General features: G+C 51.8%; 8 protein-coding genes across 8 annotated transcripts; 4 read left to right on the top strand and 4 right to left on the bottom strand.

Moving 5' to 3' along the window:
- Positions 1-308: 308 nt before the first annotated feature.
- On the bottom strand, positions 309-1,430 carry BCR38DRAFT_178192 (uncharacterized protein). Its single transcript, XM_040853911.1, has 3 exons — positions 1,250-1,430; positions 1,079-1,192; positions 309-1,017 (listed from the first exon to the last, which is right to left on the bottom strand). The coding sequence occupies exons 1-3, from the start codon at positions 1,316-1,318 to the stop codon at positions 514-516; spliced, it is 687 nt and encodes a 228-aa protein (XP_040717328.1). The 5' UTR covers positions 1,319-1,430; the 3' UTR covers positions 309-513.
- A 1,153-nt stretch (positions 1,431-2,583) lies between these two features.
- Positions 2,584-3,054, top strand: BCR38DRAFT_456930 (ribosomal L29 protein-domain-containing protein; the record flags this gene model as incomplete). Its single annotated transcript, XM_040861980.1, has 2 exons — positions 2,584-2,738; positions 2,799-3,054. 2 exons carry the CDS (start codon positions 2,584-2,586, stop codon positions 3,052-3,054), a joined length of 411 nt encoding a protein of 136 aa, XP_040717329.1.
- Positions 3,055-4,364: 1,310 nt separating this feature from the next.
- BCR38DRAFT_340414 (uncharacterized protein) lies at positions 4,365-5,213 on the bottom strand (the record flags this gene model as incomplete). Its single annotated transcript, XM_040855787.1, has 3 exons — positions 4,365-4,648; positions 4,704-4,850; positions 4,904-5,213. 3 exons carry the CDS (start codon positions 5,211-5,213, stop codon positions 4,365-4,367), a joined length of 741 nt encoding a protein of 246 aa, XP_040717330.1.
- Positions 5,214-7,516: 2,303 nt separating this feature from the next.
- On the top strand, positions 7,517-7,954 carry BCR38DRAFT_456931 (uncharacterized protein; the record flags this gene model as incomplete). Its single annotated transcript, XM_040861981.1, has 2 exons — positions 7,517-7,732; positions 7,796-7,954. 2 exons carry the CDS (start codon positions 7,517-7,519, stop codon positions 7,952-7,954), a joined length of 375 nt encoding a protein of 124 aa, XP_040717331.1.
- Positions 7,955-8,194: 240 nt separating this feature from the next.
- On the bottom strand, positions 8,195-12,296 carry BCR38DRAFT_430014 (uncharacterized protein). The gene is made up of 2 exons (XM_040860013.1): positions 11,417-12,296; positions 8,195-11,362 (listed from the first exon to the last, which is right to left on the bottom strand). The coding sequence occupies exons 1-2, from the start codon at positions 11,888-11,890 to the stop codon at positions 8,225-8,227; spliced, it is 3,612 nt and encodes a 1,203-aa protein (XP_040717332.1). The 5' UTR covers positions 11,891-12,296; the 3' UTR covers positions 8,195-8,224.
- A 2,001-nt stretch (positions 12,297-14,297) lies between these two features.
- On the top strand, positions 14,298-15,902 carry BCR38DRAFT_430033 (uncharacterized protein). The gene is made up of 3 exons (XM_040860014.1): positions 14,298-15,026; positions 15,079-15,408; positions 15,464-15,902. The coding sequence occupies exons 1-3, from the start codon at positions 14,463-14,465 to the stop codon at positions 15,554-15,556; spliced, it is 987 nt and encodes a 328-aa protein (XP_040717333.1). The 5' UTR covers positions 14,298-14,462; the 3' UTR covers positions 15,557-15,902.
- On the bottom strand, positions 15,903-17,841 carry BCR38DRAFT_389986 (uncharacterized protein). Its single transcript, XM_040857550.1, has 2 exons — positions 17,361-17,841; positions 15,903-17,303 (listed from the first exon to the last, which is right to left on the bottom strand). The coding sequence occupies exons 1-2, from the start codon at positions 17,505-17,507 to the stop codon at positions 16,089-16,091; spliced, it is 1,362 nt and encodes a 453-aa protein (XP_040717334.1). The 5' UTR covers positions 17,508-17,841; the 3' UTR covers positions 15,903-16,088.
- A 1,563-nt stretch (positions 17,842-19,404) lies between these two features.
- Positions 19,405-22,311, top strand: BCR38DRAFT_338568 (methyltransferase domain-containing protein; the record flags this gene model as incomplete). Its single annotated transcript, XM_040855626.1, has 2 exons — positions 19,405-20,430; positions 20,494-22,311. The coding sequence occupies 2 exons, from the start codon at positions 19,405-19,407 to the stop codon at positions 22,309-22,311; spliced, it is 2,844 nt and encodes a 947-aa protein (XP_040717335.1).
- Between the last annotated feature and the right edge of the window lie 1,159 nt (positions 22,312-23,470).

Consider the following 23,470-nt stretch of genomic DNA (forward strand, 5'->3'; position numbering starts at 1 on the left):
TGGGGGAGTATAGTTTCATCGCTACTTGCTCGATAAGTTTCTATGGGTCCCTCATCTGGGCCTTGGGTTACCATGGGCCATGGTAATGTCGTTAGGGGTGACATGTAGCTGCAGTCAAAGTGTACACTTGTGTTCAGGTGTCTTAACTTGAATGATTACCCCCCAGTCCGTGGTATATAATACCAACAATTCGCAACCGGCTCCATAAGTCGATAATGGCCAGTGACAAACCTCTCAAAAATCATAACTCACCTGTGCAGATATAAGCGGATATGGTAATTTGCACTCATCCTCAATTTGAGACGCAGTACTCAGCATCTAGTTCACTCCGTCCATGCCAAATAGTACCATACAAGGCAAGCTGGCGCCCAACCGCATCACTCCAGAACGCCTTGCGAAACAAACATGCCAGCTGGTGAGTCCAAGGAATATCCAGAACCAACACAACCATCATACAAACGGCCCCCGTTAAAAATGTCCAGGCCGATGCCCTGCGCTCCTTCAACAGATCAATCATACAAGCCAGAAGAACAACACAAAGCAGAACGCAATGAAGCTGCCCATGATAATTCCATCCCTCCGTTTCCTCGCCGAGATCTTCCCAATCAACGTATTCAACCCCGGCACTTGGCTAGCAGCCATGGTAATCCGTCGGTTGATGCTAGCCAGCGTCTCGCGTTGCGCCATGAAGCTCTCGTTGGTGGCGTAGGCCTGACTGAGCACGCTGTCCACCACATTATGACTGTTGTCGATGCGGTTCCGCTCGTCCAGCATGTAGTCGGCCTCGGCGGCCCCCGGTTGGCTGGCGTGGTAGGCGTCGATGGTGGAGCGTACGTTGGGGAGCAGGTTGGCGCGGTTTCGCGCCTCTTGGAGGTTGGAGTGCAGCCGGTTTAGATCCCGGCGGTGCTCCGAGAGCTTCTCGCGCAGGAGGGACAAGTTGTTTTGTTTGAGGGCGGAGGAGGTCAGGGCGGCTTCGGAGTCGAGGAGGCGAGCCAATTGGCTGATAACGGAGTCTCTCTGTGGTTACGTGCGTTAGCCGAGGCTGGCGAGATGCTGTATATCATGGAGGGAGCTGTACCTTCTCAAGGAGCTCTGTCAGCTTGGCTTCTGTTTCCTTCTCTTCTGTCGTCGGCTTTGGTGGTATATTTGGTATTGTGGAGAACTGGGAATATGTTTGGAATAGCGTCTCCGTCTGGAATACGACTTATTAACACATGGCCTGTCGCTCAAGGAGCTTGATGTTGCTAACCTGAGACTCCAAGCTTCGAGCTTGTTGTCGCAACTGGGCCCAGCCCTGGGCTCCTGCAGCTGCTGCCATCTTGTTCTTGAATTATGTGATGAATTCTCACAACTGAAGGTTGCCTCCTGAGCGTGTAGGTTGGTGCAGATGATGGAGTGGCTAGCCGAGGCCTGTTCGGGTCTGGATGGTAGTAAAGGTACGTGGATGTAAGTCTGCTTCACGTGTAGCCGGTTTAATGTTATTGGCAGTACGGGTATCTGGGCCAAAAAAGCAAGAGTCCTAAACACTCAGGGATTAAGTGGATGGTGAATTTCGTATATTTTGACTCTATGAAGCAGTTGCGTACTAGTACTGATGGTATGCTTGGAAGCCAGACCGGCAAGCGTGGTTACGAGTTGAATCACGAAGCCCGGGATGTTAGGACCGGCACCAGCACAGACCAGCTCCACTCTGTTCTCGCCTTGGTTTGTGTTCCAGGGACGATCAGCTCATGTGTATTTGAAGTCACCATGCTCGGTTCGAGGTGTTATTTATGGAGGAAATGTAAACGCCAAAAGCATTTTGCATTGCTATAGAACAGACTAGTTATCAATATGCATATTCCTACTTGCATCAACTTGTAAAACTGGAGGATAATGCTGGATGGAATGTTATACTAAGTTATGCAAAGTTATGCAAAGTTATGGAACTGATTGTTCTTAGCGGGGTGATGACCTACATGAATTGATCAGCGCCCGTTTGCACCCTAACCCCGATAACTTCAACTCGTCTTTATGCATACACGTTAACGCCTTCTAACTGCGAACTATTGCTACGCAATTCCAAAAATGCCCAGAGGTGCTCCTGCTGGGGAAGATAAAGGTTGGGGTGCTATAGAGAAGGTTCGAGCTGTTGCTCGGATTCACGGCATTCCCCGAAAGGCAAGTTTCAAATCATTGTTCCGGTGTCACAACCAGACCACTGACGCCACATATTGCTTATAAGCATACCTGCCTGGATCCTGGCTGTTCAGTGTGGCTTGTGGCTCGTGGTTCCATGGCTCTTGCCCACTTTACCCATTTTTGCATTTTGATCCCACACGATTTTTTGAAGCATTCTAACGTCGGACAGTCAAAGCCTCAAGCCTTCTCAGCATCCCGACAACGACTTCGTGCAATTATCTCGACAGACACAGAACGACGTGCTCTCCTAGCCAGCAATCAAGATGGTAAGCTATTGCCCTCCTCCATTACTGACATTTTATGAATTTTGCGATCGAATGGACGATTGATCCACCCACCTTCTACCTCGAGAAATTTCCACACAACGCAAAACCCCGAAAAGCTGGATTCAAGCTAACCTCGATGTCTCTACAACAGTCCACGAGCAAGGTCAAGGCGGGGGCCCTGTGGTCCAAGAACAAGGAGGATCTCACCAAGCAACTATCGGAGCTGAAAACCGAGCTGGGCCAGCTGAGAATCCAGAAGATCGCGTCGGCGGGTTCCAAGCTCAACAAGATGTATGGAAGACGAACTACTACCTAGGGCACCGATGCGGAAGTACTGACCATTTATTTCAGCCACGACCTGCGAAAGTCTATTGCCCGGGTCCTTACGGTCGTCAACATCAAGCAGCGCGCCCAGCTTCGCCTGTTCTACAAGAACAAGAAGTACATGCCTTTGGATTTGCGTCCCAAGCAGACCCGCGCAATCCGAAGACGTTTGTCCGCAGCCGATGCATCCAAGAAGCTCGAGAAGACCCGCAAGCGCGAGCAGCACTTCCCCCAACGCAAATACGCCGTTAAGGTAAATGCTGGGAACCCGAAGAAATTTTGAGCACACAGGGATTTGGAAATGCTAACATGAGTACGCGCAGGCTTAAGTGATGGTTTCACCTTTGGCATTGGGTGAAAAATGGTCTCGACGAGGTGTGGTTCTTTCCTCAAAAATGGGGAATCTCTGATCTTTGCATGGCATCACACGGCTTTTACGGTTGCCCGGTCCAGGTGTTTACGAGGTCATACTTAGCAGCCACAATGAAGCTGTAAATGAATCACAAATGCGATTGTGTTACCAAGCAACCTCCCGCTACCGATTCCCTGTCTACTCGTGACTGCGATCCATGAAGTGCACACCAACCTCGAAGCAAAGAGCCAAGGCCCCAGTTGTGAACGGTGCAGTACGAAGGGGCAGGTTGATTGGGTGATATAGGAGAAGCCGCGTTGGATGCGCTTATCTTCAATAAACCCCCAAGTTTTGTCCGCTACGATTGCGATTCAGCAACTTACTATGGGAAAAAAACAGTGGTCAGCAGTGCTGTTACATGGCCATGGCCTCGACTTGGTGTCTTTACCAGACGGAGTCTTCGCGAACTCGGCTAGGAACCCTCGAGTTGTGCCCTTTCGTGTGGCAATATGAGGGATCATATCCCCTTCACAACTTGCCTAAGACATTCTTAGAAGGACCTACTCATGCCATGGTGACCCGCTCCCCAACCTCTGCCCCCAGGTGGAGCTAACGTGACGATGATTCTAAGCAGGCTCATTCATACATTCTTCATGCCAACAAGTTTATACTCTGCACAGCGAATTTACTCCAAGTAATCTATCTATCTGGACTTTGATGATGGAGCTAGGCTACCCTGAAACGAGGAAGAAGTAAAAATATCCACTGGCCTGTGCCGGTGGTTACTTTTTGAATGCGCTCAGGGATAGACCCTGAACTGAAGCAGATAATCGTTGGCGCAGATCAGATAGTGCCTAGGCTTTCTTACGTCGTTGACATATGGATCGTATGTAAGGCTACACTGGTAAAGTACGTTTTGCTGCAAGTAAGCCTAGCGAATTAGTGGCATATACGATGCCCATGTAACGAAGTCGATTCGTCCTAGCATCTCCTCATCATGCTCATGTCCATCGCAACCGTAATCTACCTATTGCGTAAACCGCCCCAATTACTTTTGAAACCCGTCCACTTGTAAACTCCAATCCGCCAAGTGGCAAACCCATTTGCTAAGTTTCGTGCTGATAGATGCACCCATATGACCCTTGGCCGCCATGTGCTCCAAGCGGACCATTGTTGCGTCCCATTGGGGGATATCGTGTACGCATATGCTCATTCACGTCCACTTGTAACCCACTTTAACATCATATGATATATAACGGTTCTACTTGGATTGACAACTCAGGCGGCGTAGCCCGCTGAAGACGATCCTTCGTCTTTTTCCTCTGTCTCTCGTGCTTTTCCGTGTGCCGCCTCAATTGGTCGAGGCGGATGAATTCCTTGCCACACCCAGGTTCTGTGCATTTGTGCTTATAGACTGGGTTGTGGATCTTGCGATGTTTTGACAGGTTGGACGACTCGCAGAACCGCTTCCCGCAGTATTCACATACCAATGGTTTCTCTCCCGTGTGGGTTCGCTTGTGCATTGCTGATGAGTGTCAGCTGGGGGTCCGTCCCGCTGATGAAACGAGGAGACAACTTACTTAACGCGCTTTTCTGTTTGAATGCCTTATCACAGCCTTCTACGTCGCATACGTAAGGCTTGTCTCCCGTGTGTATTCGGATATGTTGGTCCAGAGCCTGTTGAGCCGAGAAGCCCTCTCCGCACTGTTTACACTCGAATGGCTTGTCTGTTGCTCGATCAGTCGGTGTTTTCACCTTGTCGTTGTTCTTCACAACTCACAAGAAGTATGGGTCGAGAGATGACGGCGCAGCTTATTCCTAGATGCGAATTCCTGGTGGTCCTTTCGGACACAGCCCTTCCACAAACACTTGTATTTGGTCTTGCTGGACATGTGGGCAAGGTGATCTTCACGGAGATGCTTATCCAGATCGATAGGGGTGCTGAACGACCGGCTACACAAATGCTCATGCTTCGCTCCTTCGTCGCTCACGATCCACCGGCAAGTATGTTGCTGGTCAGCGCAATTTGGGCTTTTGAGACAGTCGTCCGGCTCTGGCGTTTTGGGACTGGTGTCAGCTGTATCAGGCATGAGTGGAGGTGTTTCTTCAAGTGCTGGACGTAGAGAGCCGTTTGTTTGAGCCATGTAGTCCACTTGGCCAAAGTCAGGACACGGGAACTGCATGCAGTCCGGCTGCTCGATCGAGCCCGAAGCGGAAGGTGCCCCCAGATTCCGCAGAGTGATGGCAACATCATGTTCGGCGTTGGTGTGGTTGCAAGGCGGATTGTGCGATAAGAAGCTAGGTTCTGCGTGAGCATGGGAATTCCAGTCGTCGGGCATGTTCCAGATATGATCCAAAGAACCGCTAGCATCATTATCGTCGAAGCAGTGAAGGTCATCACACGGGACGCCATCGTCTGCACAGTCTTCCTCCTCACAGGCTAGGGTCGAGCAGCACTGGCTACTGCAGGATACTTGACTGCAGTTGACGGAAACGCAGTCGTCAGTTACCGGCTGTTGCCGCATCGCCGCAAAGTTGGTGTTGTTGCCATTGAACGTATCCCCAATCTGCTGACTGCTGCCGACCTGTTGGTGCAGGGACCTTTCTCCTAAATCCGAGCTGTATTTGAGATCCGAGTGATTGGACATGAAATTATTGTACATGAAACCGTCGAAATGTGTTGCAGGGCTGGGGAAGAAGGTGTTTTCCGGCAAAGGGTACGGGTACGACACAGAACTGGTCTGGTATCGAGGCCGGCTGTAGGGGACAGGAGGATATGCGTGTCTGTGTAGTCCGTGAGTGGTAAAGCCGCCAACACAAGTGTCGATACAGGAGTCATCATGCGACGCGAAGGACGCCGACATGTCGAGAGACGACGGCATCATGTAGTTGAATGAGTGAAGGCCGGTGGGATAGTTGGATGCAAAAGCCGAGCCGTTGGACCCGGCTGCTGGGCTATCACATCTGCCCATCGACGTGGACGGGTTCAACGAGAGCCCGTAGTCCTGATCATTGGGATTGATGGAATCGTCCATCTTCCAGCATCAGCTACCGGTTCTTTGGCGTCAAGGACATGACCTTGTGGCGTCTGCCCGAAGACCAGTGCTCTGCACAACCGCCGAGAGCCTCAGGGACGAGACCACACGGGTAGAGACAATGTCGGCGCTCGTGATAGGACTGGCCCCGTGGATTTTAAGAATGGCTGCAATTGGATCACAAGTAAGGAAGAATTCGTGCTGTACCACTGGTCTTGAGGCTCGAGCTTCTGCGGGTTCACCAAAGTAGATTCACCAAGAAGAATGCGATTTCACTGCTGATGGGCGCAAGAAGTCGACAGGCGCTCTTGTTTGAGTACCTTGATGGCCACTGCCCTTAAAGTATCATGGCGTCAGAACTAGGGTACTTGGCTGTGACGCGCGCCCATTGATTTTTCGAGGTTAGCACCAGTTGGCTGCGGAGTTTTCCAGATATGAGCCTCTTGAGCGCTCAAGTGTACAGCGATGGACCACCGACCCGGAATTTTGGCTTTGATATTGTCGCTCAACGAGTGGGTGAAGCCTCAAATCCGTCCGCGAAAAAGACGGCTCAAAGGTGGGGCTGCTAAAGAGCCAGCCATCAAGGGACTCACGAGTCAAGGTTTGTCCTGTGAAAATTCTCAAGATGGCATGATTGATTGCATGCGTTGATTGGCGACAGCGCGGGGTGACCCGGTTGCGTTAAAATTTAGCTGCAGGTGTGACCTGAGGCTTGTCGCACCAGGCGGTGCCAGCTGCTGAACCAATGTGCTGGAGCTAAGTAGAGCCCAGAGCTTGCTCATGCCAGCCATGTATTTTTGAGCGGGTTTTGGGATATAGCTGATTGTGAGCACACATTCATCTATGGACATGAGTGGGATAGCGTACGGGGCAAACCTTGTGTTGATGCTGTTGCCGCCTGTGTGTTTATTTGCATTTGGCATCCAGAACTGTTTGGCAAGATGGCCTCAATGAGCAGGTAGCTCAATCATTGCCAGACCCTAGCTGTGCCTTTCGCCGGTTTGAGGCTGAGCTAGCCCCTCCCCCGCAATGTGCTCCCTATCTCTTGCCCATCCAATGTCTCAGTCGCAGACGACATATCCAACTACAGGCCTCGTCTCCCATCCCTTTGAGGTCTGAGACACATGTGGCCATCTCTCATCATGCTCCGAAACATCCTTGACACGATTGGATTCTCTCTTAAACTCGTCTCATTGTGATCCCGAAGATACCTGCATATCCGCTATCACACATTCACTTGAACCTAATCTCGCCTATCTTTACTTGACTGAACTCTGATATCAACCACCTGCGTATCGCGGCAAGCTTATGAGAAGCCCAGCAACAACCACCCACCACCCGCCCACACTCGCGCAAGAATGGGCAACATCTGCGGCAAGCAAGAAAGCGAGAATTTCTCCACCCCGGGTCGCGTAGTCGGTGCCGCTCCGCCACAGCCGCAGCGAGCTTCGGTACCCGCAAAGGTTGGCGGTCCGCCACGGACGTTGGGCGGCAAGGACACGAGCGCGTCGCAAGGCAGCAGCGGCGGCGCCACGGCAGACGACGCGCGGCAGCGGGCCGCAGAAGCTGCAGAGGTATAAACTCAGCATTCCGATCTTTCGAAAGGTGCAAAGGAGCTAAACCATGGAACGCATTAGGCACGTGCTAAAGCAGCTTCAAAGGCTACGGGCAAGTTAGGTTTCCAGCTGCAGGCGCAGAGGAAGCAGACGAGGCAGGACATCCTCAAGGAGGTCAGCCAGCAGGAAGTGAGGGCGAGAGATGCTGATGAGGCGGCTCAGGCGAGGAATTATAACTAGGTTGTTCATGAACAGAGCACTGCGATGATAAGTTAGGGCGACAATCTATATTTGTTTGGCCCCTAGAGGTTGCTGGAGAACTCCAGAGGGCAGGGCAATGTCGAATCCGCGCGTCTTACATTGCTTAACACGTGCGCCCAACCCCTGATAACTCATGGGCTGATGCCATTTGGAATATTTCACATAGTTGAGGGGTGCATCGGGCGTATTCAGCCCAGGAGCATTGCGTTAGAATGGTTTTCCACGATAATATTACCTCCTTCCGTTTGTCTACGTAACAGTGTACCTTCCACCAATAGGTGCCCGACTATCAGCATCGGCAGCAGCCACAGTGCCTTCCTTCAATAAACGCGTGAGCTCCGCCATGGCGTTGGCAACAACCAATTCGGTATCACCTTCAACTAAAATGTACAGCTTGGGAGCTCCGCCCGGTGGAACCTCCTTTCCTGTCCCGTAAAATGTTCCCTTCGTAGTAATCGAAGTGCCAGTCGCCTCCAAGATCTTGGCCACGTTGGTTCGGTTCGTGACAGCCCAACGGGCCTTTTGAGGAAAGTCGTGAATCTCAAGCGTTGCGTGGTACGCACCCGCATCAGGACCCTTGTTGTCAATAGGCTGTCCTGGCCGAAGTTGTCCGGCTTTTCCGAGACGTGCGTTGATGGCATTGATGGCCGTTGATACCTTGTCCAAGGGGTTGTTGCCACTGGTCGACGACGCTGGCGCCTCTTCCCGTTTGTGGATGGTAAACTTAGGTTCGAGGTCGACCGTCTTGGGAGCGGCATCACGGGATGATACAGCTGAGGCAGCCGCTTGGATAGCCGAAACAGCCTTGTCGGCTTTCTTGTCATCTGCAGCCCCTTCCTCCTTGTTCGGCTCTTCTTCTTCACCTTCGGTTCGGTGAGATTTGCGTTCCCGCAGTCTCGCCGCCTCTCTCTCTTGGTCCAGCCGTTCGAGACCCTTTCCTCCAAACCCTGTCTGATCTTTGGCTTTGCCAGATTTGACCTTCTCCTTGAAGGCCTTGCGCATTTCTTCAAGTTGCTCAGGTATTGGCTGGCCACTTTGTTCAAGCGCCTTCGCAATGCCAGGCGCGCAATTCTCTTGATCTGGTGTAACAAATGACACAGCCGTGCCTTTATTGCCAGCACGCCCAGTACGCCCAGCTCTATGCACATAATCTTCAAGATGATTCGGCGCGTCGTAGTTGACCACTAGCTTGAGCTGCTTCACATCAAGGCCTCGTGCGGCAACCGACGTCGCAATCATGATTGGAACGACGCCATTTTTGAAGTCTTCGATGGTCGAGTCACGGTCAATTTGGTCTTTGCCGCCGTGGATTGACATGCAAGGGTAACCTTTCCGCATCAGTTCTTTGAGCAGGTCGTCAGCTTTCTCCTGCCGCTCCACAAAGATCAAGCTTCGAGCGTCTTCATCTTTATCGTACAGCTCTCCCAGGAGCTCAAGCAAGCGGATGAACTTGTTGTTTTCTTCTCTGATCTCAACGATCTGAGTGATTTCCGGGGCAACGACGCTTCTACCACCAACGGTAATCTCAACTGGGTTACTCAAAACCTTCTTGGCCAAAGCGTCCATGATACGTGGCATCGTAGCCGAGAAGAGAATGTTCTGTCGGTCTGGTCGCATATTTGAAAGGATCTTCATGACTTGTGGCTCAAATCCCATATCGAACATCCGATCAGCCTCATCCAGAACGACATATGTCACTCGCTTCAGATTCGTCACGCGTCCCTGGTTTGCAGCTAAGAGATCTATCATACGCCCGGGGGTGCATACGACAATCTCAGCGCCCCGTTTCAGTTCGGCAATATGATCTTTGATCGGGGCGCCACCATACGCACAAACTGCTCGCAATCCCATTGACTTCAAGAACGGTTTGCAGTCTCGATGGATCTGCGTTGCTAACTCTCTTGTTGGGGTCATGATTAAGCCGATTGGCCCGTCATTCTCTTTAAGGGGTTGTTGATCCTTGATGTGTCGGAACATGGGCAGCAGGAAAGCCAGAGTTTTCCCGGATCCAGTCTTTGCGATTCCAATAATGTCGCGACCGGACATGATGGCGGGGAACGCTTGCATCTGGATAGGTGTTGGCTTGTCAAAACCTAGCCCATCAATAATGTCAAGCGTTTTACGTGATAAGGCACATTGAGACCATTTCTGCACCGGCTTGGGGACATCCTTGCCAAAGACTTTAATACCGTCGAGTTCAAGTCGGAGATCTACCACCTCGGCTTCGGTCATTTCAGACAATTCAGCGGGCTCGACCCAGAAGTTCTTGCGAATCGGATCCAGGTTGAGCTTGGTATAGTCTACAGCAGGGATGTCTTTCTTCTTGCGTGCTTTTGACGTGATGGCGACGAAATCAGAGTCGATCTCTTTGTCCCGATAATCGTATTCATCGTCGCTGAAATACGCTTCGGGCTCCTGCTGAGGTTTGCTTGCTTGAGGCTTTGTCTTAGGAACTTTGCTGACAGTTGGTTTGGTTTCGAGATCGTTCATAAAGGCATCGAGAGGATCCTCCTCCTCCTCCTTCTCGTCGACCTGCATGGCGTCGGAAACAAGTACAGCCGGTGCAGTCAGCACAGCAGCCACGCCGTTCGGTTCAGACGCTACAGGTTCTTCTTTTGGCTCTTCATGTGGTGCGTCGATTTCCATGTCGTCATGATGTTGAGCACTTTCTTGAGCAATCCGTTCCTCTCGTCTTTCCTGCGCAGCACGAGCAGCAGCAGCTTCTTCTTCTTCATCACCCGCGAAATTATCCGCATCGTCCTCATCATCTTGGATCTCGTAAGGTGTATCATCAACATCAGGAAGGGGTAAAGAGGGTAGCTTAGCCAGTTTTCTATCAGATGTCTCCTCCTCATCGAGCATCAGCTTTCGCTTCTGTGGGACTTTCTCAGCCTCTGCATTCTGCTTGTGAAAGCCGAAGCCACTCGTCTTGGCTCTACTTTGCGGCAGCGCGGAAACATTCGGCTTCGCTGCTGGTGGGGGTTTTGTGGCCGGTATAGTAGACGACAACTGTCCAATAGCCCCGAGCTTGGGAGCAGCACTGGGGGAGTGTGTACGCGGGGCCGCCTTTTTGGCAATGGCCTTCGGATCGAACTTGCCAGCGTACGGGGTTCCCGGCGAGGCTATGTGAGCTGGCTCGGCTGGAGACGCTACGGCTGCTGTTGTGGAGGGAGATGCTGCAGTCGGGGTTACAGTCGCCGAAGTACCATTAGCTTTCTCATCCATTTCTGCAAGAAGCTTCCTGGTTCCACCTGGCGTAGCCTCCTTCTGTTTCTCCTTCTCCTCTTGCTTCTTCTTCCACGCCGCCAGCTTGGCAAGACGTTCCGCCTTTTTGCCAGCATCGGACTGAGCAACTGCAGGAGTCGGCTTGGCTTTCATATCAGAAACCTGGAAGCGGTTGTAAATATTTGTAGGGATTGTGGGACTCTTCGGTAAACGCACCTCTGTCTTCATGTTTGCCTTGTTGGCATCGACGGGGGCGGGGACGCGTTCTCGGCTAGCATCTCGCCTACTGCGCGGACGAGAGTCAGTAGTACCTTCGCGTCGCCCTCTGTCTCGATCTCGGGAGTCATCTCGCCTGCTTCGATAGTCCCTATCTACGCGCCGGCGATTTTCCGGAGAGCGGTCTCTGACACGGTCCCGGTCCCGGTCCCGGTCCCTCTCCCGATCACCATAGCGATCACGCGAACGCCGCCGGTCCCTGCCGCCGCCGCCTCTGTAGTCGTCATCTCTTCGATCTATGGGTCGACGGTAGTCATGGGGCCGGTCCCTGTCGCGGCGGCCATAATCTCGCCGGTCTCTATCCCGGTCCCGGTCCCGATCTCGATTCCGTCCATCCTCTCTACGATGTCGTCTTGAGGAGGAATGCTGACTTCCTGCAGGACTTGGTGAGCGTGAGTCTCGGAGCCGGGCCATAGTTTTGTGTGTAGGCGCCCGGCACAATGGTGAGAACTACCAGCGAAAGTTTTCAGTCCGAGGACGAGAGCGACTACCTTATTGGATAAGTGTGCAATCCCACTGGAGTTGTATGAGGTATTATTTCGCGGCGATGAACGTGCTTCTGTACGCAAATGGTCGTTATAGAGATCTTGGGCAGTTTGGGGCGATATAGGTATCGCTTTAAAAGTCTGGATGTTGTTGATGGAGTGATGCAAAGTGTTGGTCGACTTCACTTTCGACGACGTCAAATACAGTTTGGAACTTTCGACGTCCTATGGTAGACAGGTGTGGCCCGTGCATAGCTGCCTTGAAACTGCAGTCAAGTCCAAAAGCAATTTGAAGGCTGTAATAGATGGTGGCGCTAGACCTGAAATGACCAGCGAGGCTCTGCACAATGGTGGTCATAGCTCTCCCCATACGTAGTACGGTCTAAGCTGGTAACGTACAACCCCACCTTTCCGGCCACCCACGTTTCTGGCCACATATTGTAATCCAATTGAAGGTATTCGAAACAGTGTATTCAACGTACTATTATAGCTATTCAGGTACAACCAGCTCTAATAGAAAGCTGTGCTCCAGGGCTTCCTGAGGTATAGATCTGATAGATTCTGACGCCTTAGCTGGGTCCAGTATTACCTGATTCCGACGTTGTACCTGGTCTCGTTGCCGTTCTACTTCAAGGGCTCGATCCATCGCTTCCTTAATCTGTACAGTGTTACCAAATCGTTCATTAGGCCCTAATCGTACCTTCTTACGTGGTTTGGGGCGTAACGAAGTTATCTCGGCTTCTAATGCGTGTACACGTTGGGTCAAAGTAGCGACCTCGACGCTCTGTACATCTAGCCGACGAGTCAGCTTCCGAAACAATAGCCGTTGCGACGATCGCAATGGCGTAATCGCTGCCAGACTCTCCCTAGTTACTAAGCTAGTCACTGGCGTCGCCATTATTGTCGGATCAAGCCAATTACCAGCTGTTGTTGGTGTAGTTGGTCGTTCTGATAGGGGGGCTATCGTCGGCTGAGGTCGCGATGGATCTAATGGGTATATTCCAGTTGCAGAGAAGCCTGATTGTATATTACTGATCGTGAACGACTTCGTATATGCCTCGATATATAGCGAGAGGAACGTCGACTTTTTAAATGGAACAGAACAGTACTCGATCGAGAGAGATGTCGCTAGCGAGCGATAGTACCGCTTTAATGGAGCAAATACGGCGACGTCGAGAGGTTGGAGCCCGTGAGAACAGTGTGCTGGTAAAAATAGTAACGAGATCTTGTTACAATAGGCTAACCATATGAACTCGACGTTATCGTGAGCGATATGACCATCTAATATCAAGAGCCGCTGCTCGTCGGGATCAACTGGTTGTGTACGAGGTATAAAGATATCACGAAGCCATCGAACGGCGATATCTGTACTGATCCAACCGTTGGACGAATAAGTATATTGCCAATCAGGTATATCGTCGCAATCGTTAAACCATTGGGCTTGGAGGCTCTTGCCAGTGTATATTACTGCTGGGGTCAACGAATTACCCATCGCCGATATAGCATGTAATATAGTGACCCATTCGCGGCTTTCGTCACTCCGAACGAATATTTTCCGTTTCTCTGACGATCCGTACACTGTACCCTCGATCCCTTCGCCAATCGCGATGCCTGTTTCGTCCATATTCCAGACGTTGTGTGGAAAGTAGTCGTGAGCTAACATCAAGGCTTTGTACGTCTCGAAGAAATCGTCGATATTCTGCGTCGATAGGCCATCAAATCGCTGACGGTCGAGGCGTCGAGATTGGATACTTCCGACCTCTGGATGGCGTTGAATAAAGCGATGAACCCAATGGCGACCGAGGCCCTCTGATCGACGATCCTGAGGCAACAGAATTAACGCCATCTTAGCGATGAATAGCGCCGACGGGCTACGACCCTCGCGATCCATCTCGAGGATCCATCCAATCAGCGCGTCTTCCTGATCCCTAGATAGCTTCATCGACGCGATTGATGCGTCAGAATGGCTGAGGCCATCGCCGAGTCGTAATTGGAGGGTAGAGCGTGGAACGCCCCATCGGAGGGAAGCCTGGCGCTGGGATATCCCTTGATTGATATCATTGAGAGCGCCTTGAATCGAATTTTCTGAATATCGAGGCATTGTATAATAATAGCCAATACCGACGATAATCTGTTGTGCCGAAGGTTGTTGTAGTTGGCAGATTAGGTGGCCGGAAAGGTAGTTGGCCGGAAAGGTGGGTGGCCAGAAAGGTGGGGTTGTACGTTAGTGGCTTGTTCGCAGTTCGAACGAGCAGCAGTGTCAAGCTAAAACAAGGGGGCTGGGGTGCAATTTGTTGATTTCCCAGGGTTTGCTTTTAAGAAGTCTTTGGCGACGGCAGAAGCTCCCGAAGTCCACCCAGCGATCACTGACCAATCCACCAAGTATTTTTGAGGAGAACCCGGACTATCTTAGTCGCTTTGATGACTCCATCTTGGAGCACCTCCTCAATCGCCGATTCCTCAATTCCCACACAGCAATCAGCAGTCTACAATTCCTAGCCATGCTATCCGCCGTGGGACGCGCTGCCGTGCAGCGCTTGTCCACTACGTCATGTTGCCCTACCACCATCTCTCGACTGGCTATCCGCGTCGTGGGCCAGCAGCAGCCTAGCTTCGGCGCATACCGCTTGAAGTTTTCAAGGAACTTCGCTGCTGTCGCAAAGACGAAGAAGACGGAAGTCATCGAGACGAAAGAAAAGGGAAAGGGAAAGGCCAAGAATACTGTGACGAAAACTGCCAAGAAGACTGCCAAGAAGCCTGCGAAGAAGCCTGCGAAGAAGGCCGCCGTGGCGAAGAAGAAGGCACCGAAGACACCCGTCAAGAAGAAGCCTGCCGCCACCCAGACTCCCTCCAAAACGGCACTGTTGATGCAGGCGCGGAGGGAAAAGATGAAGCTCAAGGAGGAAGCCTTGTACAGAGAAGAGCCGCCAGCACCCTTCAGATCTCCATACCTAGAATTTGTGAAAGAACAGACGGCAGGAAATTCGGGAACGCATGAGTATTTCATGGAAAAGGTGGCGGGTTTGAACCAAGTCTTCAAATCGCTCCCGGCTTCGGAATTACAGGCGAGTCGCGACTCCAAATCGATGTCGCCATTGTTCTAACAGCAAGCTGTAGCGTTTTAATGAAATGGCCGATGCAACGAAGCTAAAGCGCAGTGCGGACTACAAGGCTTGGTTGGAAAGTATTCCCGCATCACAGATCGAAGCTGCCAACAATGCCCGCCGAAGGCTTAAGAAGGTTTACAATTTCCCCAAGGTCTTGAAACTCATCAAAGATGAGAGGCAGCCCAAGAAGCCTATCAGCGCGTATCTGTACTTCGTCAAGGGTCGCTGGGCTTCTGGTGACAGTGACCTCACATCCACCGGGAGGGAAACGCCAGCTTTCCAAGAGTCTAGCAAAGCTCTATCAACCGAGTGGAGTAACATGTCGGATGCTGAGAAACAGGTAAGTCATGAAGCCCCCCTGCTTGATGGCCCATGATTGACCAAATGCGATGCAGCCGTATGTCGAGCTCTCACAAGCCGATATGAACCGTTATGAAAAAGAGGTTAACACGGTCCTCCAGCGGACTATGAGACGCTCCTCCGTCTAGTTTCCTGCTCTCGTGGAAACTTGAACAGAGAGGCTTGCATTAGGGGAGGACCGACTTTTTTCACGGCTGGAACGCAAAATTGCGGATATGTACTAGGTACCAGACGTTGGACGCTGTAAAGAACGGCAAGATCCAGTGCTTTGGGTCTGTAAGCTGAATGGACGGAGCGGAGAGAAAGAGATTTCTGCGTTTTGATTTGATTCACAACCTGTGTACACTAGCAACCACCAGACACTGGCATGTAACCAGTTATGGAGTCTTGGAGATACCAAACGAGCTGCGGGCTACTTATTGATACAGTTCTCAGGCAGAAAATAAAGTACGTTAAATGAGGGCATCAAGAGTGTTCGCCCTGGTGCACCTTAAATGTATTATAACTGATATGCCCCAATGTTACTCAAATACAATGCTCCATACTTGCCCAATGCTTCTGACCAAATGGTAAACCAATCCGCCACCTCAATGCAGCCGCTCCATGCTTAAACTCAAGGCTCTAATACCCAGCGCGCGTCACTATGCGCAAACAGCAAAATCAAGCCACCGAATGATGCTCCTTCGCGCCCATGGTGATGACGGTGTCGCCTTCTCCGTCGATCCATGAACATCCAGTATATAGAATCTTCCGTCCGCTTGCCAAGTAAAGCAGTAAGAAAACATGAGGCACGATGACGGCAAAGCAGTATATCCGTACCCAATGGAAACCAGAGTCCCGCTTGCACCAGACGGTCCAGCCAGCCTTGCCGGTTGCGACATAATTGACGAGAAAGGCCCATCCTTCTCGCTTCAACTGCGCGTCCCACGACTTGCAATCGACTAGCCAATACCCGCGTTCCATCGGCCGGAGATCCCGTTTCTGTTTCTCTGGACGGAACCGCTTAGGGATCTCGAGGGAGTGGGCCAGCTTGTCTAGATAAGAGGTAATTAAGTCGGGAGGCTGCAGCTGGGCAACAGAGATAGGAGGATCCGGCGAGTGAACTTCTAGGTCTTCATAGTTGTATCCATGCTCAGGGAGGAACTCAACACTAGGGGTGCTTTGAAGGCTGCCGCCATTGGCATTGGGACCAATATCGCCGGATGTGCGAAGCAAGCCCCGTGAATTCTGTTCCAGAACTGTAGCCTTGAGTCTCTTGGCGAGTGAAGGCTCAAAGTCGGCTCTTGGCACTGGGGCAGCCTCGGGGGTCGAGCCCAAGAATGTCTCATCAATCACTTCGTCTTCGTCTGATGCGCCCGCTTGTGCTATAGCTTGCCGACACACCTTAGAGTACCCGTTCTGAGCAGGCGCTGCTGCGACCACCCGCTGTTTAAGATTCGGAGTGCATGGGATCACAGTTGGCTCGGGAATGTGTGGTACGATGGCAGTCGGGGGGGCATCCTGTTCGCCAGACGAAAAACTAGAAGCAGACGCCTTGCCTGTCTCGTGGGAGACAGAGTGATGTGACTGGGATGAATGGTCAAACCCCTGCAGGTAATGCTCTAGGATACGTGTTGGCGAGGAGTAAATGGCAGTGTTAGCCTGAATTTGGGGACATGAGTCTTGAACCACACTCGGCGGTGACTGCCACGGCGATTGCGATTCTTGGACTTGGCTTGCCGAAGGGTCTGATATGGTTGTATAATACGACTTCTGAGGTAGACAGGGGGATTTTGCATTGTCCTGCACACTACGGAAGGAAGCCTCGGGAGACCTCAGTGAAGGCAGAAACTGACTCAAACTAGAGCTTTGCTGGGCCGCGACAGACTTGCCATTCTGCGGGTTGCCATTGTCAGCAACCTCAGGCAGAGCCATCTCATTCGCACTGCTCACCTGCGAAGGAGGACTAGTAAGCCGCACCTTTGTCGCTGCTTCAAATTCTACGTATGCTGTGGCATAAGATCTGTATCGGACATCATCAGAGGTTCTGCCGGGTGCTGCGATATGCACGAGAATCTCCACGTCTTTTGCCTCGGCCATTTCTGCTCGCTAATGGCCATCTAGATAACTATGGCTTGAGGTATCCAAGAAGATAACGTTTTGGACCGGCAATTGCTACCGGTAACTTCCCATAATTACGAAGAAATTGATGACGGACATCAAAAGCTCTCAGCCCGGAAAACAAATGCAAGCTCAGTGCAGGCCGCATTCGCAGTCCGTGCACATGGTAGTGGATTAGGTGTGCTACCTGGGATGGTTGGTTACCCAAAAGCACCTGGCCAAGCAAGAGTTGTTGCGCAAGTTGGATGATCCTCGCACTAGATTGTTGGATGACTTCAGTTCGCGCTACCTGTTGGTGAAGATTTCAAAATTGATTTAACCAACTGCCGCAAAGCTCAGGCCACTGGAGGTGGGGTGTAGAGCATTTTTCCTTCTGCTGCAGCTTCCCAAGCTCTTACCACCCACCAACTTCTCCAATATAACAATTCTCCAAATCATTTCTGCTAACCTACCAACTACCCAACTCGCGTAAGGCCTCCGTTACATTGCAGTCCATGCACTCAGCGCTGTTGCTACCTTCCTCGAGCGATCCTTTGCACATCTCTGGATCCATGGATTGTGAACCTTGTGATGAGAACAACATCGAACCACCAACATGACCAAACTCCCAAATTGACAGGGGCAGTATCTTGCTGATTGCGATGACGTGCAGGCCCATCACTGACTCGGTCTTCAGGTTGGGACACGCTCAGGACACGCTCAGTACTTGGATAATGCGGAAATCAACAACATGTCTACCCCAAGTGATGTTGCCCGCAGCGGGTGCCTCGTCCGAGTTTTGGTTCAACGCATGGCGATGCTTGGAGCTGTTGAATTTCGGGAAACGAACCTTCGAAGCGGCTAGATATTGCCACGTCCAGACCATCCCATCGGTTCGGTAGGCTTGCCGGCTAGACACTCGAAACCCAGGCTTTGCTAGATTTGCAAGTGCTCATCGTCAATATGTCTTGCATAAGGCATCTGGCAATTCTCCCAATTTCTCATTTCACCGTCAAGGGCGGTCATCCAATCAGTTGTTCCCAGGCTAAGCGCCGACTGCGCAAAGGGCGTCCCTTATTGGCCAGAAAACCTGCATATACTCTACTCCCAATCATCATGTACTACCCTCCACATTCGCGCGCGGCAGCATGCCAATTGGCTGGTGCAGTCGTGTCTTCTAAAATTAGCCCTTCATGATGTGGCTCGTATCATCCCTCATTGGGTGCCGTAATCGGTAGTTTGACCGATGAACACCCTGACTGCCGTCGCCCAGCGCGACGAGCTCTCACCTTCGGCAACGAGCATCAGGTTCAATGCGCAAATAGGGTCGCAGCCGTGGGGGCCTCTGGTCGAATCTGCGGTTGGTATGACAGGATATGCAGGTTCGATGTGCCCGTCCGTCGTTCAGGTAGGTGGATGAGTTCGTGGAAGCGCTCATGTCGTCCCGCTTGGTGACAGACTCGCCGCGCGCCTTAACCGCTCGTCAACTCGAGTTCGAGAGCACGATTGATAAAACTAATACCCGTCCGCCATGGGCAACTAGTAGGCATCATTCTCGTCGTCCTCTTTTTTTCTCCAAGCTACCGGGAGGTTGCTCATTTCCTAGTTGGCTTCGTTGATCGAAACATTCCTGTCGTTTTGAAGACCTATTTCCTACTTGTTGCTTTCGACGACGCCGGACGTCCTTGCGTTACATCGTCCCAATACCGACGAGTATTCTTGGTATCTCACCTGCATACTCGGCATATTTTATGTCTATGAAAAAATGTCAGACCTCGTTCTTTTGCCGTCGACTACGTACCGACCTCCCTCCCCATCGCTGGGTCGAAGGCCAGGGAGGTCGCTTAATACTATAATGGAGGAGGATCCCGAACAAGCACAAGACATGGGTACGGGTATGTCCGCGCCTGAGAATAGGAACCAGGCCCAGGAGAAAATAGTACAGTGGCTATCACCTCGAAGTGATCACTTCCCTACTCCAAGAGGATTCCACTTCTTGTCAGCACCGATACTACCTTCGTCGCCGTCGTCTGCCTCCATTGATGAAAGCAGCTCCCCCTCATCATCTTTCACCCCATGGAACCGGACCAGCACCTGTACTGATGTGACAGAGTTCGATGATATCTACGACATCTCAGAAGACGACGAAGACACCCCAAGGATGCAGTCAAAGAAGCCATCACTGAAGCGTCAGAGCAACGCTCGAACGACACCAAAACGAAACTCTGCCCCGTCGCCGGCGTCCCTCCGGGCGCTCCCCAAGCTGATGATCCCGGCGTCGCAAGAACACCATGTCGATAACTGGTCGGCAAGGCCTGACTTCAAAAAACTCATGTCACCAGTGCCACCAACGCCGCCTGCCAAGGTCGAGATGTCCCCGGCCGTCAGATCCTTCCTGCACGCACAACAGTCTCTAGACGTTCCAACCATATCTGCACCACCATCCCTTGATGGCAGCTTGAGCTCTGAGCAGATGGCTGCCATGTCTGCCCCGCCTACTCCGGTAATTGGTGCTGATGATGACCTATCCAACACGGACTGGTCTGGGGTGCGGTTGCAGCCGGGCGCACTGGCAACGCTGCGTGCCTTGTCTGGGGCTTCAGATGTCTCCGAGAATGAATATCAAAACGAACAAGTCATCGAGATTCCGGAGGAGTCGGCCCAAGAGATGCGACAAGAGATGTCACAACAAACACCTCGTGCCTTCACCTCCATCACGCGGCCAGCCCTAAGACTTTCCACAGGGCAACAGCAGTCTTTGAGCGGACTGACAAGGCTCGAGATCCCGTCCCCAGGAGGCTTCTTCTCCGGACTCTCGCCCCGCACCAGGCATACATGGCACCTGCCTAGCATGATGCCAGACGATGTGGCCCCTCCCACTTCTACCACTGCCGAACAGTTCTACAGATGCCCGTGGAATGACGTGCCTGCTCCCCGTATGCCCGCTTTGCCTCAGTCATTACCACCACCGCCGCCTCGACCTCAGCGCTTTGCTATTGTGCAGGTACCCGCAATGCCAGTCGAGCAGGTGGTGGAAGTGCGCCCCACTATGTCAGATGGCATGCCAACCGCGAGACCCGTCATACTTGAACAGGTCGTCGAAGCTAATGATGATGTATCGGACGGTCTCCCCACTGCACGCCGTGTTCCCGAAGTTGGTGACACCTCGACGTCGTCTGTCACTATTGTCGAGCCAGCATCACCAAATGAGGCGACAGTGGTTGCCACCGAGATCGTCGCTGACTACGACCCTGAATACACCAAGAAACAACATGAGGAGGCACTGTCCAACCTGGATCGGACTGAGCTTTGGCTCATGGCCCAGAAGGCCTACCTCAAGGGCGTTAGCATTGACGACGTCGAACCAGAGTCGGCAAAGGAGCCCGAGACGGTCAGTATTCACCTTGAAGATTCGCCACGAGTAAAGACTCCGGAGCCCGAGGTCCCTTCTGAGACTGCAGTTGTGCAGAAGAAAAAGACCGTCCGCTTCTCGGAGATTGTCGTCAAGACCAACATACCTCGATCACTTCCATCCAAGATCTGCCGCCAGGAGTCGGCATACTACCGTGCTTTCCAAGACTACGTAATCCGCAGCCGTAGTCAGGACCCCTTTGTCCACCGCCTTCCTCGCTTTGAGGCCATGCAGGCACAGCGCGTCTCTCTTCGCGAAAGCCACCGCAACCAGCTTCTCGGCAAGTTCCAACTCTCGGTGGTACCCCAGTCTGCCAAGAAACGCATGAGCGCCAATGTGGCCCGCGGCGACGACGTTCTGGTCGATGACCCTGAGAAACTGAAGCGGGAGAAGGAAGCTGAGGCTTTGACTCAGATGGCTGCCTCTACCTGGCATGTGAATGCCGTGAAGACAATCAATGGCGGTCGTCTATTCTCGGCTCCCTTAGCCAAGCAATTGGCTCGTCTTTCTCGGATGCACGGTGCCAACAGTCGTACGAGAATCCTTGATCTGGGTGGCCAGGCTGCCTGTGATTGGGCTTGGCATTGCGCCATCATGTACCCCAACACCAAGGTGTACACGGCGACCACGAAGGCAATCCGTCAACTCGCCAACTCTAACATCCGCGGTCCACCCAATCACCGCCAGGTTGCCGTGGAGCGCCTGACCCGTCTTCCCTTCCCTGAGAGCTACTTCGACCTCGTGTCGGCGCGGGAGCTCTACTCAATCCTCAAGTTCGTGGGCGAGAATGGCGAGGACGAGTGGGAGACATGCCTCAAGGAGTGCATGAGGGTGCTCAAGCCGGGCGGCTACCTGGAGTTCTCGGTACTCGACTCGGACATCATGAATGCGGGCCCTATGGGACTCGCCAAATCGGTCGAGTTTGGCTTCTCGCTGAAGACCATGGGGTATGACCCCAACCCGACTAAGCTGTTCCTGGGCCGCCTGCACCGTGCCGGTTTCGAGGACGTCCGTCGCGCCTGGATGTGCCTCCCTATGGGGGAGAAGCGCCCCGCCAATCGCAACGTCGTCCGCGACAGCCAAGGGTGCGAGGTCAAGCTCGAGCTCGAGGCCATGGTCACAGGCAGCACTGAAGCGACGGCATCGGTGTGCGGAATTGCTGGGGGTTGGGCATGGGAGAGGTGGCTGTTGAGGTGTGAGATGGAGAAGGTGGCGTGTGAGGGGAGGCTGGTGGAGACAGCCGAGATAAGAGAGGCGGGTGCATGTCTCGATGGGGTGCATGGAGTTATTGAGGAGGGTAGGCAATGTGGGGCTGGATGGAGGGTGTTGAATGGGTTTGCAAGGAAGCCGACTGTCCAGAAGGAGTTGGTTAGTATTGCGCTTGTGCGGTAGGTAACCGGTTTGGATGTTGATCAGGTACCAAGATGATGTGATGTGAATGGAATGAAATGGCCGTGTATATGATTGAAATCTCAGATGATACCCTTTTTCTAACAATGGGGTCGGGGTATGGATGGGATTGGGATGTGTGATATCTGGTGTTTTCGGTTCTATAATCGGGCGATACGTACGTCCATATATGGTGCTAGACTCATCTTGGCGCATAGGAGGGAGAAGGGGATGTGGTGTATAAATGTCGGGTTGTCTAAATTAGGTCCACCGGATTTGAGATATATATACCTATATAGAGAGAAACACCTCTTCTGTATAATGATACTTTTATTTGTCTCATGCTTGGTCTGAATCTATTACCGTCCGTGACTTGGCAGTGGTATCTTGGCCATCAGGGCTAAAAAGAGTGAAAGTATGATCCGTCTGTCCAAACGCATCGTCTCTGTAGACTATACACACCTCTTAACAAATTTATACGGAAAGGATTAATATGTTATCTATCTTGTTATAAGCTTTTCTTGTCTAACAAAACTGACATGTTTTAAGATGTTGCCACTACTCCTACGCTTAGACTGTACTGTATCTATTAAAACCAGTCAGAGGTGTTGAAATGAGAGTCGGGGCCTAATGGCTCATATAAATAGTGTACATGAATAGTTCGCCTCGTAATGCTTCCAGTTCGTTGAAAACAGTTATTAGAAAGGAATTTGAGTTGGGAGCGTAGGGTACGGAGATTTAGTCCCCCTTGACACACACTACTTGTACTATTATATTCAGTGAAAGTGCACGTTATTTACTCGAAACATCGCATAGAAGTCCATTGGCAGGAGTATGATCGAGGCATCAGGTTTTACGGGTCCAATGTTGTGCTGAAGGACGATATCGGACCGGTCGTCGTTTTCTTTGTATCGACAACTACTGCCGTAACTGCCTGTCCGGTGTCTAATTCACCGTCCCGTAAAAGAGGCTTCAAATCACAGAAATGCCTCTTTAGTGCTTATCAAAAAGATGTTTATAATACTAAAGTTGCATAAACTCGTCTAACTCGCCGCCAGAGAGTTAAGATAAACATAAATTATTTCAATAGTTCTTACTCAAGACTTTACTGGCGCTCACCATCATATTCGCGTCCTCTCCGGGAATGTTGGGAAACTAAGGC

The sequence above is a fragment of the Pseudomassariella vexata genome (assembly GCF_002105095.1).
Source record: "Pseudomassariella vexata strain CBS 129021 chromosome Unknown BCR38scaffold_5, whole genome shotgun sequence".
Classification (NCBI taxonomy): domain Eukaryota; kingdom Fungi; phylum Ascomycota; class Sordariomycetes; order Amphisphaeriales; family Pseudomassariaceae; genus Pseudomassariella; species Pseudomassariella vexata.

Coding starts and splice junctions, on each gene's coding strand:
- BCR38DRAFT_430033 (XM_040860014.1), top strand. CDS start 14,463: ATGCTATCCGCCGTGGGACGCGCTGCCGTGCAGCGCTTGTCCACTACG. Junction 15,027..15,078: donor TCCCGGCTTCGGAATTACAG/GCGAGTCGCGAC, acceptor AGCAAGCTGTAG/CGTTTTAATGAAATGGCCGA. Junction 15,409..15,463: donor TGTCGGATGCTGAGAAACAG/GTAAGTCATGAA, acceptor AATGCGATGCAG/CCGTATGTCGAGCTCTCACA.
- BCR38DRAFT_389986 (XM_040857550.1), bottom strand. CDS start 17,507: ATGGCCGAGGCAAAAGACGTGGAGATTCTCGTGCATATCGCAGCACCC. Junction 17,304..17,360: donor TTACTAGTCCTCCTTCGCAG/GTGAGCAGTGCG, acceptor GGCAACCCGCAG/AATGGCAAGTCTGTCGCGGC.
- BCR38DRAFT_178192 (XM_040853911.1), bottom strand. CDS start 1,318: ATGGCAGCAGCTGCAGGAGCCCAGGGCTGGGCCCAGTTGCGACAACAA. Junction 1,193..1,249: donor CTCGAAGCTTGGAGTCTCAG/GTTAGCAACATC, acceptor GTCGTATTCCAG/ACGGAGACGCTATTCCAAAC. Junction 1,018..1,078: donor TGACAGAGCTCCTTGAGAAG/GTACAGCTCCCT, acceptor ACGTAACCACAG/AGAGACTCCGTTATCAGCCA.
- BCR38DRAFT_430014 (XM_040860013.1), bottom strand. CDS start 11,890: ATGGCCCGGCTCCGAGACTCACGCTCACCAAGTCCTGCAGGAAGTCAG. Junction 11,363..11,416: donor AGGCAAACATGAAGACAGAG/GTGCGTTTACCG, acceptor AACCGCTTCCAG/GTTTCTGATATGAAAGCCAA.